Source organism: Aspergillus welwitschiae (genome assembly GCF_003344945.1).
Source record: "Aspergillus welwitschiae strain CBS 139.54b unplaced genomic scaffold BDQ94scaffold_2, whole genome shotgun sequence".
Taxonomy (NCBI): Eukaryota; Fungi; Ascomycota; class Eurotiomycetes; order Eurotiales; family Aspergillaceae; genus Aspergillus; species Aspergillus welwitschiae.
The window spans coordinates 770,783-787,876 of record NW_020798696.1 but is presented as its reverse complement, the minus strand read 5'-3'; the positions used below and the strand labels follow the sequence as shown (position 1 = coordinate 787,876).

At 48.7% G+C, this 17,094-nt stretch overlaps 6 protein-coding genes across 6 annotated transcripts; 2 read left to right on the top strand and 4 right to left on the bottom strand.

Moving 5' to 3' along the window:
- Nucleotides 1-5,979: 5,979 nt before the first annotated feature.
- Nucleotides 5,980-6,357, bottom strand: BDQ94DRAFT_134179 (uncharacterized protein). Its single transcript, XM_026764424.1, has one exon. The coding sequence runs from the start codon at nucleotides 6,259-6,261 to the stop codon at nucleotides 6,067-6,069; it is 195 nt and encodes a 64-aa protein (XP_026631593.1). The 5' UTR covers nucleotides 6,262-6,357; the 3' UTR covers nucleotides 5,980-6,066.
- A 921-nt stretch (nucleotides 6,358-7,278) lies between these two features.
- Nucleotides 7,279-7,713, bottom strand: BDQ94DRAFT_45431 (uncharacterized protein). Its single transcript, XM_026775819.1, has one exon. The coding sequence runs from the start codon at nucleotides 7,576-7,578 to the stop codon at nucleotides 7,339-7,341; it is 240 nt and encodes a 79-aa protein (XP_026631592.1). The 5' UTR covers nucleotides 7,579-7,713; the 3' UTR covers nucleotides 7,279-7,338.
- A 1,445-nt stretch (nucleotides 7,714-9,158) lies between these two features.
- On the bottom strand, nucleotides 9,159-9,770 carry BDQ94DRAFT_134175 (uncharacterized protein). The gene has a single exon (XM_026764423.1). It carries the CDS (start codon nucleotides 9,757-9,759, stop codon nucleotides 9,463-9,465), a length of 297 nt encoding a protein of 98 aa, XP_026631591.1. The 5' UTR covers nucleotides 9,760-9,770; the 3' UTR covers nucleotides 9,159-9,462.
- A 264-nt stretch (nucleotides 9,771-10,034) lies between these two features.
- Nucleotides 10,035-10,661, bottom strand: BDQ94DRAFT_134174 (uncharacterized protein). Its single transcript, XM_026764422.1, has one exon. The coding sequence runs from the start codon at nucleotides 10,621-10,623 to the stop codon at nucleotides 10,345-10,347; it is 279 nt and encodes a 92-aa protein (XP_026631590.1). The 5' UTR covers nucleotides 10,624-10,661; the 3' UTR covers nucleotides 10,035-10,344.
- Nucleotides 10,662-11,248: 587 nt separating this feature from the next.
- On the top strand, nucleotides 11,249-12,114 carry BDQ94DRAFT_45415 (uncharacterized protein). The gene is made up of 2 exons (XM_026775818.1): nucleotides 11,249-11,381; nucleotides 11,581-12,114. Exon 2 carries the CDS (start codon nucleotides 11,668-11,670, stop codon nucleotides 12,073-12,075), a length of 408 nt encoding a protein of 135 aa, XP_026631589.1. The 5' UTR covers nucleotides 11,249-11,381; nucleotides 11,581-11,667; the 3' UTR covers nucleotides 12,076-12,114.
- Nucleotides 12,115-12,650: 536 nt separating this feature from the next.
- Nucleotides 12,651-16,676, top strand: BDQ94DRAFT_45409 (putative 1-phosphatidylinositol-4,5-bisphosphate phosphodiesterase Plc1). The gene has a single exon (XM_026775816.1). The coding sequence runs from the start codon at nucleotides 12,913-12,915 to the stop codon at nucleotides 16,381-16,383; it is 3,471 nt and encodes a 1,156-aa protein (XP_026631588.1). The 5' UTR covers nucleotides 12,651-12,912; the 3' UTR covers nucleotides 16,384-16,676.
- The last annotated feature ends 418 nt before the right edge of the window (nucleotides 16,677-17,094 follow it).

The window sequence follows — 17,094 nt, the reverse complement described above, 5'->3', positions numbered from 1 at the left end:
TCGAGTCTCTCAGTTGCTCGACGCACACAAGCTCCACATGGTGCCTAGAGCCTCAAATTAAAACACGGCATATAAACGAGATTCAAGATCCAGCGCACGGCCGTCCTCCCGAGACCGAGCACTTCCGGCACGGGTCTCTGACGTGTCAAGACTCGAAACTCTTTCCATCCGATTAGTCCATGAAAATAATCCGACAAGGAGATGCGGACAAGAATAAGCCGTATGGCGTCAGATTGTTGACTCGGTTTAGGATATGTTTGGGTCACGGGGGGTCTCCAGTGAGCCGTGTGATTCCGCTATCTACGAGGACCTTTCGTATCCATCGTCATGGAATAATTTCCGTGCCGGGTAGACCAGCGTCGTCTGAGTGACCTGCAATAAGCAGAAAATAGAAAGACCTGAGCCCACTCAGTACTTCCAATGAGCCTCGTTCGGTTCGTCCTCACGGCCCAGGGCAAGTTTCCTGGTCCTCTGCGGGTGTCAGGCGTCTGTACCACATCAGGCGATTAGTAGTCAATCTTGCTAGCATTTCTCGCCGATCTGGCTTGCGCCTGAGTTTTTGCCAGGGCCTTGTGTTACCAGGTCCAATGATGGTGTTTATCTCACACATATTTCCAGAAGCATTGTTGATTGTTGCGTGGTTCTAGTGGGTGTTGTCGTGCTGCTCGCAGCCTTGTAAGAGTGCTCCGACGTGAGAGACAGAATTTCTGGCATCATCTTAGCTGGTGATACCAGCCCCTTCTCTCACATCGGCTATCTTTCGAGAGAGCGACATATAAATGTCCGTTACTTGCTTCCTTTATCAGGTTTCGTATAGATTGAGGCCCTGCGAATCCGGATAATGTATCACTAATTCAAGTGGGGAGATTCGCGGCAAATGAATAGCCTGGCAATCAAAACCGGTCCCGAGACGCATTGTCATTGAAGGTGAAAGGGACACAAATAAAAATTACACCTTCACAAATGGCGCGACATGATGCAACGAGGCACAAAATTCCATGTAAACCAGGGTCAAAATGCCGTGAAACAAAGCGAGAACAGACACAACAAGGCAGATACCGCCTCTATTTGGTACGCCGTGCAGGCAGTTAGTTCGGCTTACTGCCCCTAATCAAATCCAGTGGCTCTGTCAAACAACAGCTTGCACTCAAAAGGAAAATAAAAAAAGATTATAGACATGAACAGGAGTGACACGTGTCGCGAGGCAGTTCCTTACGCCAGTGTAGCAATTGAAGGCTATGCATGCACCGGCGCAGGAAGGTCAGGCTACCTGCATACGCAGCATCCAGTGACAGGGAGAGTCTGTGTGGTACGCACCGATGGCTGCAGTAATAGCACAGGGCAAACCGGAGTCCAATCTGATAACGGCAAGGGCGGCCGGCGACGCCGTGCGAGTTTCATTCTTATTGGAGTGGCAGCATATGCTGGATCGGGAATTGTCCCACTTGTTTAGGGCCTGTCTGGGGTCGTTCGCTTGAGAGTTTGACCACGGTAACCTAGATTGGAGTGAGAATCTGCGAAGCGGAATTAACCGGCTGTGCGAGGACTGTACTAATCGTGTATCTGGCCTGTATTTTGTATCTCCACGGAAAAGGCAGACCCGCAGCTCAGTTTCGCCTCCGTCACGGTTCTCTGTAGGGTTGTATCGTCTGGCCCGGTTCTCGAAGGATTCGAGAAATCCATATACAGACGACTCGTCCAATGGAAAATGGTGGATGGTGGGAACACGGAGTACTAGCAGTCTCCAGTTTTATTTTTAGCCGATGATCCAGCTTGGAGCCCGAAAATAATAATGGTTGTGTGCTGTGACTCAATGAGATGCTTTCAATAACCCTTAATAACTGAAACTAATTCACTAACTAGTTAGTGAACCCTGAGTGGGTCACAATTCCGAGGCGAGTGCTTGCCCTTGACGTAACGTCATCAATGCCATATTCAAGTTCAATTCAGCATCGTGAAGTTTGTTCGCTGTGGAAGATTGAGATAAATTTATTATCATTTACCAATGAGTACTGATGTCGGGAAGACCTTGGAAAGACATCATTGTTGTGGGTGGGGAGTATTCGGCCTTGTCTGTTTGAGAGAAGTTTCGCAATTTAAGAGGGGCAGCCGAGCCATTACGAACCTTGACAGCATCATTGGAATCCATGAAATGCACTTCCGGTGGGGAGTCTGGAGGTCAATTGTGTGGATGATGTGAGAACCCACTGGGTGCTTAGAGCGGAGAAGAATGTTCTCATAAAATCTCCTTGGTGACCTGTTCTTATTCAAGACCAGGTTGGACGCGACACAACCACATCAGTTGCTGTAGGCAAATGTACCAATTTTTCTGTTTTTAAATAATAAACCCCATGAAAGATCCAATTTGTAAGAAAGGGAATCAGATGATTTGTTCCGTAACCCCACAAGCGTTGTACCTACAAGACGTCCGAAATTCAAGAATAGTCGTTGTGCGCCTACTATCTGTTCATTTCAATTCAGAAAGCGGACTCGATATGCTATTTTCTGGACGACTTACCAATCTAGTTTGCACTTTCTCCATTTCATATCTGATTTTCCAGCAAAATGGGCTACTAGTGACAGTGCTCATGAATCACTCGTCGCATTAAATGTAGAATGAGAAGACCAAAGCAAGAGTTGAATGACATATGAGGGCAGTCCTTTGAGGTCATCACTCCAGGAAACGGAACAAAATCAAGTTCACAGAAGCATTGAGCTCATCTGGGATTTTATTGTCAGTCAGGAAATATGTGACGTCCTTTTCCCCATTTCCCAAAGTGTCTGGCTGGCAGCCATGGCGATCCGGCTTCTGCATGCATTCATGATATCACTACAAGACAATCAACTTTCCATATGGAATATGCTCCATTTTTGAGGGTCTCGATAGGTCATCACTTGCCGCTGTGGCTTGAAATGGTACGATATTCCTATAAATATTGGACACAGATGCGAAATAGAACAGAAAGTTCTTCATCGTTCAGTGGCTAAGCAACGCGACCCTCGCATTCTGTGATGCGGTGCACTCCAAACATAAGGGCCATCTGCTCCGCGTGTATTTGACCGGTATAGGGATAAGTAACGGTGCGACTCATGATTGAACAGCCATAATAGCTGGGTGCATACTGTGAGGTTGAGGCAGTGTCAAGGACACAATTGACTTATTTGACCCAAGAACTTCACATATCCGCAACGATATTTGATAGATGATTCCTGGTTCAAATCTTTGGACGATCTCGATGAGTTGAGACAACCGATAGTACATACCTAGAAGAAGTTAGCAGTTGAGGCTAAGCCTGTTTAGTAGTAGTCCTACAAGCCATTGAATTCAGATTTGCGGTCGAACAAGTCTGTTGGTTGGGATATCGTATTGCCACTGCAGTGGGCCGAATCGGCCGATGCCAATAGTAGTAGCCTCAATTTGGGGCCAGGGACCTGGACCAGGGTCTCCTTTAGCACTATGCAAGAATAGTTGCTGTCCCGTCCCCGCCTAGCCCGGATGTTTTGTACGGCACGCAGACTACGGCGCAAGATCCCCGATCATTCGAATAGAATATGCCAAGTCAGAATGTCTCAGAACTGATCGGGGTCCGGTCCCGACAAAAGAAAAAAAAAAAAAAAAAAAAGTGTCTTTGGCCCAGGTCACAAGTAATGTTTCTAACATCTCACCAGACGCAGGAGTTACACGCTGGTATACTGAGCGACGGGAGTCAGGCTGATGCATCAAGACAGTCAAAAGAACTATATCCCAATGTGGTGCTGATACGACCAGTGGCTGAGGTTGGGAGAGAAAGACGGAGAGGAAAGAGGGAAAGAAACCAAACTATTGACAATCACGAGGCTTCATAATTGATAATGAATGGAGTTGGCAGTGGAGGGAGGGCCTTTGCCCGTGCGTGCTGCATAGTCAATTGGAAGGACTCATTCGACTATCAGCAAGCCACAACACGTTGCCTGGCTGGCTGGCTGGCTGGCTGATAGGAAGGATTATCCATAACAGAGCCGGATAGCGGCATTGTTGGGATCAAGACTGAGGCGTTGGCCAAATGACACCATGCAGCATGCGCCGTGCGACCGGGGATTGGAAAGACCGAAGAAGGTTGAAGCATCGAAGACGCATCGAAGGAACAGGCTCGACGAGGCTCAGCTGAGACTGTGTCCACTCTTACAGGAAGTAAAGGAGTTGCATCTTACCCCTCTATCGCCAACTGCTTGCTGGTATAGCCTTGCCTGCTCCCCCAATACCTACAAGGATGGCCGCACAGGATATGCAGCCTCGTTCTACAGGTGGCCTGTGGCAGGCGACAGGTTTATTAACTTTAGAGTTCCAGGGAAAAAAAGAAACGAGGCCGAAGACGGATTAAGGTACGGCAAGACTCACTATGCCAAAGTCAAAATGCTCAAGGTACTGTGGTTGTTACTAATGATGATGCTCTGTGTAATAAATTGTACCGTGAATGTATGAAAGCTCGTAACGAGCAACAGTATTTTTCATTGTAGGGCGGTAATACCAGTATCATCTGTTATTAACCAGCCACGGAAACCACTACGGCCCATCAAGGGAAGACCCCGGCATAGGGGGCGCAACGTTCCACTCAGTTGGAACGGCTCTCTCGGCCGCCTTCTCTTTGAACTTCAGGACATTGAAGTTAATTACTTGGGTACCCAGCCTAGATACTGCAGCCGGCCACAGCAACCGAAAACCTTTCCACATTTCCATCATGATAGATGACATGGATGGCAGGTAACAAGATATACTCTGAAGGGAATCGAATTCCTAATGTTTTGTTTAGACAAGTGAAAATTTCTCTATGACATATCGTACCACAGAATTTGATATATTAGACGAGATCTCTTAGGGTTTTGGCAAAGGTCTATAAAAGGAGAGATGGAGGAGGACTAACAAGGGAGCTCTGGTCTGACGATATGGATCGTGGGCTATGGGATGGGACATGCTCTTCCCATCCCATAGGAAGAGTAGGGCAACCACCCGAGACATTACAGTAAGGTAACTCACCCGGGGTGTGAATTATTCAATACAAACGAGCCATGACTATTACCTGTACGATAACGAGACCCTGAATACGAGACATACTGTAGCATCGGCAAGGCGGAAACATGATCAGCCTTTGATATCTCCATTTCACTGGGTGATTCAATGACCGCTCCGTTCTTATATTTCTCAAATATCTTTAGAGATGTATCTCAGGCTTGCTCGTAACATTGAGCTCCTGCGCCATTTTCTCCCCTCTGGTTGACCGACTCGACAAAGCTGTTCTGGCGCACGTCTCCGACTAGCCCTCAGTACTATGATGTCATAGTTTCACCCGGTTCTTTGCGTAAAGTAAGAATCTGACCAGTGACAAATTCTAGCGTAGTTACTGTGCTGCTCCCCCCCCATTAGTATTAGTAAGGATCTACGTAGTAAAATGTGCACAGATGCTTCGATTTTCAGTCATGGCTCTGAGAGGATTGCATTAATCAACTAGATCCTGCTTTTAGGTGTAAAGGGGGATTTAGGAAGGCTCTAGTCAATTACTAGACATGATGAATGGTCACTAACTCTTCCTTTGTTACTACGGCTGAAAGCGGCCACCACACACTAAAGCCTAGTGCAGTAAAACATAAGCATAAGGGGTAGCAAGGGTCGCTTCATACTGCATCATCAGCCTGTGTGATCGTAGCAAGGAGTTCTCGGGTGCAAGATCCTGGGCGAAAGGAAACCGCAATCGAAGGCTTGGAAGCCTGTCAAGAGTGGGTCGCCGTTTGAAAACAGCCCCACGAGGCAGTGGTCTTATCCAATCGCAGTGGCTGCTTGGAATCATCCCTGTGAAGTTGGTTGCCCAGTATGACTCTTTTTCCCCCGGCCAGTTGCCGAGTTTGCCTTTCAGACAGAAAGCAGTCTGCATGGAATAGTAATTAGTAGATACTACATCAAGTTATAGTAGTACTATAGTGTTTAACTACCAAAGCTCTATGTAGACCGCACTCATTAGAAGGCTCAACTTCGGATATTAGCCATAGCTGTCCGTTACCCCTGGCGCTGCATAGGTACGCAAATAAGTTCTTTCACGAAGAATTATGTGCAGTGAGACTGCTTGAAATGTATGTAATGGTCAAGTACGCGCAAGCACGGAAACAATGCTGGCTACAAGCAGGTAATACTCCTCTCTTTTTTCTTTTTCTTTTCCTTTTTTCTTTTATCTTTCCCATCATACTTTCCCGCAGTGTGGGACTTTCTTTTGGCAAGTAACAATGGAGCATCGTACCTTTTGGTTGTGAATTGATTTAGGCAGTAGGAAGTAAGTACCTAAGTAGTACTCGTACTACTCCGTAGTAGTAAGTAGTTGACAGTCTGGCATGCGATAATGTTCCTTATGAACCAATGATATTGCTATGAGGTCTGCACGTGTGAACACTGAGCAGTCACCCCACCTTCAACCGCATTCAGCACCCGACTTGCAGCGCCTACTCAATAAAATTAGGTTAAAGCGCTGAACATGGAATTCGCAGTAATACGGAATCAGCACTAGTCAGCATGCTGTTCTAGCTGGCTATTGATTGTAGATAGGTAGCTTTTTCGGCCATACCTTGAATTTTTATTCCCTTCCTCTATCTCTTGCAATTAGAAAAAAAAAAGGAATTTATTTCAGGTATCAGGGGAGCTGAAGAAGAGTCTATTTCCTACTAAGGGGATATGTGCGACTGACATACTAATACGTGCGTGGGCAGTCAAGCAATTCTGAGTAGTCACTAAACATACGTTTAAAGTAGTAAATAGCCATCATGATGACTTTGGCAGCTGTCAACTAATTTGACTGAATCCATCTCCTCCTTCACCGATTCCCGTTTGATGCGCCATTTTTTGCTCCGTAGACTAAGTAATACATAGCCAGCTTGACTGGATTCCATATCTCAACTTGGGACGGTGGTTATTGCCTGATCCATAGGCATTTAGTTCGGAACCAAACGCAGGGAAGAGGAAGCGGTCAAAATCATCAATGCACGCGAGACGGCGATAACCTAAAGCATGGGTCATCCTTCAGCTTCCCCTCTTTCTGATCAGCAGCATCAGCGGCTGCAAAAGGGAGGGTCTTGGATTTCAATACAGCCCACTAACTGCCTATTGTATGTGCATGCATACGAAATGCACCATGATGGTATGGATATCTTCCAAGCACGCACTGCACTTACTCAGCTACCTAATCGGACGCTACTATAGTAACGTTACAATCTTTCCTTATCAAGAAAGTTCAGCGCTCTTTCGCGGCGCTATCTTTGCATGAATGGGATAGCCTATGAATTCTGCTCATTATCAAGGGCGCATACCACCTTGCGTCGTCAGCTGGAAAGCGTTCGTTTGAAACCGATTGGGTGTCCCGTGATCACAAAGGAATATTTCCGCCACAGCCGCGATACATTGCAATCTAGGACGGATCGGTCGGAGCAAGATCGGGGTTTGATATCGTGGCTCTCAAAATGATTACCTGCTCGAAACCCACACCCTCCTCCTGTAGGAGTCAAGAGCGTTGACACCCTGCCACCGCACATGGTCATTTGCATCACCATAGCCTCCATCATTGGAGGGATAAATTTCCTATTTCAGGAAAGGCTAGGTAATCCGCGGACGGCCCGGCCGATACGCTTGTGGTTGCAAGGTAGCTCACGATAGCCTATTTGACCGCAATAGATATGAAGAAGCCCTCATCTGCTTCACTATCGACAGTGAATGCCCAGGCTGAGAGTTTGGACCTCCATGTTGAGTATTATCCTGGCAGATGTGAATTCCCAAAATACATGACAGTATCAGTCGCTAGCATCTAGCCAGTGTGTCTCTACTGATGCCAAGTAGATGATCCTTTGTGGCCGATACGGAATGTTCTGAGACGAGCGGGGAAATGCTTTTTAGATTCAAAGAGCCGTGGTCAGAACGCGAGCCCACCATTCAATGGCAGGGCCAGGGATAGATTGAGTGTAAAAAACTTGAATTGGCTGATGGTTAGATGATAGGACGACGATAGCAGCATCGCCAACTCAGCAAAATGGCTCAGCTTTGTGCGGGGTTGGGAAAACGCCCCGCAGCTTACTATTCACGGTTGCCTTCCATCAAGAATGAGCAAACGGGCTACTGCGGAATTGGCAGTCTCATCACCACCATCTCATCCTGGCCAAGGATTTTAAGTAGTCCATTAACATGTAGGGGGGCCATGCAGTGTCCATTCAATACCTTGGTAGGCAGGTGGTACATAAGTGCCTGTAGTTTGATCTGCTAGTGCCTGTTAGAGTCTACTACTTCGCCTAAGTCATTGAAATTCGAGCGACCGGAGCTGGAGCCACGGAAAACCCAAGTCCATGGTGTCATAGGGCAGATACTTGAGAAAGAAGAAATGGATTCGAAATGTAAGATCCACATTGAGTGAATTCTGTTTGGATGGACCCGTGATATTATTACCCCGTTCACGGCCGTTACCATAAGCTGCCTATTGTCTTTGTCCTCTCTATCCGCTCGAGAGAAATAGAGAAGCTCTTTGACCGCTTCTTCAAACTCCTCCTGCTGCTGCTGCCGCCGCCGCCTTGGTACTACCTTGGGTATCAAGGTGTCGTAGTCCAGAAGCGTGCGCCATGAGGAACTCCAAGCATTGCCCTACTAGGTGCATGGGCGCGCTACCAATGGCCAATGACTTCAGACAGCTTGGCGAATGTGCTGAAGAATTTCGCCCAGAATACATGCACCACGAGCTCGAAAGCATCCATGTGTTTGGAGCACACCGTAAACAAGGAAGAAAACGTTGATTTTCATCTGTGCCGATTTATCTTCCCATCAGGTTACATGCTTCGAAGCATCATTGATACCTTCCAATCTCTTACCGTGGGATGGAGCCGTGGCAGTCCTAGGCAACTTCATCCATCCCGTGCTGCGTTTCCACTTTCCGGCCCCTTCCCCCTTTCCGCACCGCCCCGACTGGTTTCACTGCCACTCTTGCCTCAGCCTCAGCTTTGCAAACACGCGTGTAATATTACTACGACGGTACTAGCCGCGTTTCTCCCCCGCGTTGAATGAGGACAGGGCTGGGATGACTCAATCGAAAATCTTCTTGCTCTTTAATTTACCGACAGATTACCGCCCCTCCTTCTCTCTCTTGCGCTTGCATTCTTGTACCAACTACGAACCTAGAAAATGCAAGTGAACCACTCACAAGCTCCACAGTAATGTCGAGTAAGGATAAAGCGGCACCAGCAATCATACATTGCCCAACTCCCTTATCTTCCTTTTCTCCGTAATTTTCTTTTCTTTTCTTTTCTTTTTTTGTTGGTTTTTTACCGCCCCCCTTTTCCTCGCGATACCTAGAGGGAAAGAAACATGATTGCATCTCAAGGGAAATTAAAGGGCACTATGACGAAACGGGACAAGACAACTATTGCCAGCAAAAAATAGTATTTAAGTTTTAGGCGGTCTGCACATCCCTAGTCTGAATGCATCAGGTGACAATCCCCCGATTGTCGGAAGAGCCCAATTCTTCTCACGGTCGTACATGCAACTAGCGTCCTGGGGGAGGGGGCCTTGCTATTGCATGCAGTCTCTACAGTAGTCCCGTTGTATTCTCTGGCTTTTTGGAAAATTCGGGTGACAGGGATAAGGCAGGTTGGCATCAAAACCCAGAAACGGGAAACGAAGGGAGACCCCAGCGGGCGGGAATCCAAGATCCACATATCTCCCCATAGGGACCGCCGTGCCGGTGCCTCAAGAAGGATCTGTAACATCAATAATGATGATAACACGGTAATAGTGTTTGCGGATCGACAGTCAGGCATGCTTCGGATTCTCCTGCTCCCGCGTAGTGATGGCAGATACGTGGATAACTCCGTACTCCGTACCGAGTATCTGTGTATGCAGGACGGATTATCCGTGGGGAAGCTAACCTTCTTGCCTGAGAAAAGAGCTCGTTACAACTAGCTATGGGATGAGATTGAAGAGGGGATTGTATCCACCGACCTTCCATAGCAACTAACGTTCTCTGTTCGTCTTCTCCCCCCCATTTTTTTTTTTTTCTTTCCCTTTTCTGCCTTGTCCAAACGATTCCCCCCCAATCCGCCGCCTCCCGAAAAAGGTGAAACAACATACCTATCAGCTTGCCTGCCCCCACGATTGACAGTGATACCATCGACAAGGAGATGATCATCCAATAGATCATGTCCGTTCACTGTGCCACCGCCTACGATCTCCAAGAGGATGATTTACTGTAGGAAGTGGAGCGAACAGCTCTTGAGCATCTTTACCGATTGCGTTGAAGAGCAGAATCCTCGTGACTACATACTACATGGATTCCTCCGTAACAAAATGTTGGATTAGACGCTATGATGCCCAGATAGTAAGGATGTGGATAAATGCAGGGAGATCGAACGTTGGGAGAACTCGGAAGGGAAAGGAAAACAGAAAAGGATATTATTGGAAGAATAAAATAAAAAAATAAAAGAAAAGAAAAGAATGAAAGAAAGGAAAGGAAAAGGAAACGGGAAAAGAAACAGAAAAGGGCAGCAGTTATTTCCCAATATTATCCCTGAATGCCAATCAGCCTTCGTAGAAGGGCAGAAGAGAGGACAGAGGGTAGATTGGAGGAGCCTCATAGGATCTCATGATCGCGGCTAGTCTCATTATCGCTTGGGCTGCCGTTGCTATGCTTCGTGGAGTCGTGGACAGCTCACCCGTTTAACAGACTTTGATCTTGGAGCAGGTGCCCAGCAATGACGGCCCAGTTTGATTAGACTACCTTATTGGCATACCTGAACTAAAGGTTAATAATACTCTCTATCCCTTTCCTAGCCCTTAGCCAACAGTATATAGGACTTGGAATTTCTTCCTTTTGGCTACTTCATTGCTGCTATCACCAAGTTGTACTCCTGGGTTTGCTTGACAGGAAAAATTTCCTTGACAGGACGTTGCGCATTTTTCACAGGGGCTAGACGCATATCAAGAACGCAACAAAAAAAAACGCCTCTGTTATCATCACTGCCGCCCACTACCATCATCATTATCCTGATCTTATATCATCATTACCTGAGCGTTTTCATTGGTACCAGAGAACCGGAGCCCGCGTTTTTTTCAAGACCTTCCTAAGACATCCAGGACTTGGCTTCCCAGATTATTGTTGCGGTGCGGGTCCCGCAGGTAGGCTAGAAGAGGAAGGAAAAAGAACAGTGTTCCCTACTACTCCGTATCCGAATACCGATTACCATCTTTGGGCTTGGTCTGACGTGGGGTGGGAAACGGTCCTAACTTGTGGTTATATGACGAGGGGCAGACGCGTGGGAGTTTGTAACCAGAAATTCCCAGTTGAAAATACAAAAATACGTACCTTACCAAACCACAGGTACGGAGTACGTCAGTAAGTACCCACTCCAGCTTTCTTTCAATTGAAACATCCATCGGTTTCTTCGAAATCGACTTCCAAAATCCTTCCCTCCGAACTTCTCCCTTGTCTTGTCTGTACGACACCGCACTCGCCTGGATGGGAGACTCTTAAGAGGGCGAACACCAAGACTTCCCCCCTCTCCCCAGCTTTTTGTTGACACTCTTTACTCCAGACATTTTCGCTCCCTCGACTTCCGCAAGTGGAGATCCCAATTTCTCTCTCGGGCGAAGGACAACGCTGGCACTGTTTCCTCCGTCGCATGATCAACTCTCTTACTCACACATCCTGGCGCCTTTTGCTGCAGGTCCTCTACTACACTCCACGTAACCGTGCAGCAAACTGGAAAAGCTACATATCGGACCACACTAGACAATCGCGACCCTCAGGATTACTCTTGTCGGTCCAATCTCCGATTGCTCAAATTATCACCCTTCCCCTTTGGACCACCTGCATCACTGCGTTGGCAGGCAATCCTGCATTTGCTCTCCCGATCCTCGTCGCCGATTTTCCCTTCTTGCGCAGCCTTTCTCTAGTCTCCGGACGGCGAGTGACGCCAATCGACGCGAAGGCCGAATTTCCTTGCTCAATTCCAACAATAATATCTTTTTTTTTTCCTTTACCCTTTCCACACACCCACCCACACACACACACCCTTTGGCGTCTGTAGAAGCTACGTTCGGAGGGGCTCTGCTGACAGCTAAGCACATGCGCGGCGCATACGGATATTGACTTGCATAATTTCGCTCACCAATTTCTGTTCCCATTACCTTTCGATACTCGCCTTTGGGGGTTCCTCGGTCCTCCTGCCTCCCACAGGAAAAGAACCTCAACCCGCCGGCACCAACTACGGCCAATTGGTTCGAGCTCCACACGTCCTCGCATATTTGCTGCAGAGGGACAGCTTTCCCCGCGTATTAGGAGATCCGCCAACCAAGGAGGGGTAAAATTAGGGCACCAGAATAGGATACAACGCGGGCAAATCAGATCATATCAGGAAAACCTGACGAAAATCGGTTCCGGAAAAGAAAAAAGAGACCAAGGCTGAGGGTGCCAAGTCATTCATCATTTTTGGCTTTACTTGGGTTGACGGCAAGACAAGCGATCAAAGAGCCTTTCCCCCCCACCCACGCAGTGCCATTGTTACACGAAGCCAGTATCTGTCTCAATTGTTATCAGGAACCCGGATCCCGTACTCTCGCGAGCGCTCTCCGGCAGGGCTCTCCGCATTGCATCAGAGGCAGGCCAAGATGCAGATATCAAAGACAGAGCAATCCCGCTAAGCAAGTGGCTTTTGCATCGCTCAGCCAGACACGTTCCCCTTTTCGGCTCGTATTGCATTCTTGTTATAGGCCGCCATATCAGGGTCAACACGGCCGCCTAGTTACTGCACGTCGCTGTTCATTCGTCCCCTGAAGAGTCCAGGTGACTCCAGCTTTGGCACGGTTCACGACAGGTCTACAGTCTCACGTTTGCAGCCGGGTGGTACGTCTGGCAGGTATCCGCAATGGCTTACGCCGCTGCTTCGTCGCCTTCAACCATAAATGGCGACACCCAAGCAAGTTTAAAACTTACTGGCTCACTCCCGAAACCTCCAAAACTACATAATGTCAACACATCTGTTCCCCCCGCCCCCAATCCCTCCTCCGCTCCGCCCTGTGCCTCTCTTTACTCATATACACCTAACTCATTACGTCCTTCATACACCTTCTCAAATGCTTCGAGCCCTTCCGGCACCCCTCTACAATCGGCTACTGACGCGCTCCGTGGTCGAATACCCTCATTCCCTCTGATACCCCCAGCCCATCTTGAGCTTGGAGATTCAATCATGGCTGTTCCTGGGAGTGCTAGTGCTTCCGGGTCGGGAGATGCGGCAACTCAAACGACAAACAAAGGCCCAGGATTGATGCGCAGAATCTCCCGAGGAGCAGCCAACAAGCTCACTCGGAGGCGGCAATCCGCGACCCAAAATGATAAGCGGGACCGTAGCTCCGGTCCCGTTATCATGCGCAGACGCAGTGACAGCAAAACTGGACAAAATAGCTGGGAAAGTGCGCTTGAGTCCAGTAATGAAGAAGACAGCAATGACGCTCTGGACTCTCTGGGAGTTTGGTGTGGCTCTGAGGCTTCTAGCTTGCAGAACGAGATGTTTATTCCCCCTACTCGCACGGTTAGTGCAGTTGCACCGAAAGTTGATGCAATGATTCAGCGCGGCGTAATCTTCACGAAAATCACCAAGAAACGACGGAAGCAAGTGCGCTTCTTTCTCGATCTCGACGCTGGCAAAGTTTACTGGGATCTTTCGAATCCGACGAAAAGGTTTTATGTCGATGACATTAAGGAGATTCGCGTGGGTGTCGATGCGCGCAATTATCGTGAGGAACATCAGGTTTCACAGGATTTCGAAAGTAGATGGATCACCGTTGTCATCGCCGACGCAGAACGATCGAAGGGACGGTCTGTCAAGACACTGCACCTGATTGCGCCGAGTGATTATACCCTTGAGCTTTGGACGACAACCCTGGAACACATCTCACGCTATAGAATTGGTCTTATGGCTGGCCTAGCTGGTTCTGGCCAGAGTGAGGCGGTCTTGAAAGCCCACTGGCAGCGTGAGATGACCAGATTATATCCAAAGGGTTTAAAGCTCGGCGAGCCCGAGAGCTTGGATTTCGAGGCGGTTGAGAGTGTATGCCGCAGCTTGCACATCAATTGCTCCAAGAATATGCTCCGCGCCCAATTCTCCAAGGCGGACAATAACAACAAGGGCAAGTTATACTTCTCCGAGTTCAGTGATTTTGTTGCTCGCTTGAAGGAGCGGAAAGATGTCAAAGCTATCTTCAAAGAGCGTGTTGCAAGTTCTGAAGGCTTTACTTTGGAAGAATTCCTAGCATTCCTTCGTGACGTGCAGAACGAAGATGTCGAGTCTGACCGAAGCTACTGGGTATCTATTTTTGATCGGCTTGTGCGCAAATCAAGGCCCCGTGCACCCAGTCTTCCAGAGCATCCGGACGGAAGACCCACTGGAGTTCCGCGTCTGGGTCTTGATGCTTTCACCTCGTTTCTATCTTCTTCTTGGAATGGGGTCTATGCCTCCCGCGCCCCTCAGTCCAGGTTTGATCGTCCATTGAACGAATACTTCATCTCCAGCTCGCACAATACGTACCTCCTAGGTCGCCAGGTAGCTGGTGCGTCCAGCACCGAGGCATACATCAGCGCTTTGTCCCAAGGGTGTCGTTGTGTGGAGATCGATTGCTGGGACGGAGCTGATGGCCGACCCATTGTCTCTCACGGAAGGACCATGACTACCAGCGTCCTGTTCGCCGACTGCATCACAGTCATCAACAGATACGCATTCATCAGCACCGACTTTCCGCTTATCCTCTCTCTCGAAGTTCACTGCAATCCCGAGCAACAACTGGCCATGGTGAGAATCATGAAGGAGACCTTCAAAGACCAATTAGTCTTGGAACCCCTTCTTACAAATACGTTCGTCCTTCCGTCGCCCGAGGATTTGAAGCGTCGCATCCTTGTGAAAGTCAAAACTTGCGATGAAACAGAAGGTGGCATGCGACAAGAGTCTACGGGTTCGTCGATCAGCGTCGGTCGAAAGCGCAGCTCAAGCTCCCCATTTATGCACCCGACGGTGCCTGAGTACCCTCCAGTTTCCAACCTTGTACCTCTTGCTGGGCCTTCCACGGCTGGCCAGGATGGTATCGATACATTCCTTTCCCAGGATAGACGGTCCTTCACAACCACCAGCATAAGCAGCGCCACGGAAGACAGTGATGGCGCATTGACGTCCATGAAAAGGGAACGGAAACGACGCCAGAAGAGCAAGATAACCAAGCCATTGTCGGACTTGGGAGTGTATACTCGAGGCTACAAATGGCATAGCTTCACGTCCCCGGAAAGCCAGCGGTATAACCACGTGTACTCGTTCGCAGAGCGTTCTTTCGAGAGTATCTGCCGCGATGCAGATAACAAAGCTGTTTTCGAGAAGCACAATCGAAAGTATCTGACAAGGGTCTATCCATCTGGCTTCCGTCTGAGGTCCTCTAACTTCGATCCCCTCAAATTCTGGCGTCGCGGAGTGCAGATGGCCGCTTTGAACTGGCAAACCTACGATGTTGGAATGCAGTTGAACCAAGCCATGTATGCCGCCGGGACTGATCGGACAGGCTACGTACTTAAGCCCGAGTCTCTTCGCACAGTGACCACTGGCGAAGATAGAAGAAAGAGCACGGAGCGGAAATGCGTTCGGTTTACGATCGAAGTCGTCTCTGCTCAGCAACTACCGCGCCCTCGCAGCCTTGGACCGGACGATAATATCAATCCGTACGTGGAGGTTGAGATATTTAGTGCCGATGATCGAGGTCAGAGCTTCGTATTTGGGGAAGGTGGCCTGAACACTTCGGCGCGCAGTGGCGTGTCAGGCATTGGCTATCCGCACCGTCGGCGCACGAAAATCGAGCAGAGCAATGGGTACAGCCCCATCTTCAATGATTGCTTCAAGTTTGCGCTGGACACGAAGTATCCCGACCTTGTGTTTGTCCGTTGGACGGTCTGGAGCTCGCTGGACGGCCGCAGTGCAGGGAACAACAGCAGTGTCCAGTTGGCCACCTTTACTGCCAAACTTACCAGCCTTTCTCAAGGATACCGCTATCTGCCGTTGTATGATGCAGGCGGCGACCAATATCTCTTTTCAACTCTGTTCTGCAAGATTACTAAGGATGGTATCACTCCCGCCTACTTTGGACGAATCGATCCCGATGACCTTCGCGCTGAGCGATTGGGTCTTCTCCGTCAAATCGGTCAAACCGTGTTCAAGCGCTCGTCATCCACGGAGCGGGAGAAGGACTCTTTCTCCGACAAGGGTAGTGAGATCCCGATGAGCTCAGAGGACAACCATTCTCCTACGTCTCCGACTCTGACGCCAACAGTGTCAGCGGCATCTACTTCTTCGCTGCCTCCTTAGCACCCTCCTCAGGGGATTTCGGCACAGTGTGAGGTCATTTCCACTCTTTCTAGTCTTCGCTGTGCCCCTTAGGGGCTTGTCTACATCTCCTTTTGCTATTACGCTGTCATATTCTGTTTCCATTCATGTGCAAGTATGGGATTGGCGTTCTGTCAGCTTTGGCTGCCTCTTTTTGCATTTTCTTTTTATCCTTTCCTGATGTCTTATGGGAGCCTGAGGCGCATCACGGTCGCAAAACGGAAGCCACAGGCGGGCTCACATGGAAAGCATGATCTCACATCTTCGGATTTTACCTTTTGTTAACTATCTGGGGCGACGCATGGAAGTCCCGAGAAGGCGGGTTCTTGGTGTTATTTACTACTTGTGTTCTAGCTCTTGTGTGTGTGTGCGTGTCTGTATGTCTGTGTTGGCACTTGAGTGCCTTGATTTATCCGCGATACCCTTTTAATCTGGACGTTTTTGTGTTGCTCTTATGCGTTGCATGGCTGTGTGATTATCATTGCAGACCCACTTTCCATTCTCTCTACTGTTTTGCTTGCATGTCCATTTAACTCAGCATCTGTCTCGGGGTTTTTCTTTGGGTCCGATGTGCCATTTCAGAGATCATTTGTCGTTGCATCGGGGTGATATATTCAGGGAAGAGGGAGTCACCGAGGAAACGGTTGCATCATTCGGCATCACTGGCGGGGGATCAATGCATTATGAAGCGAG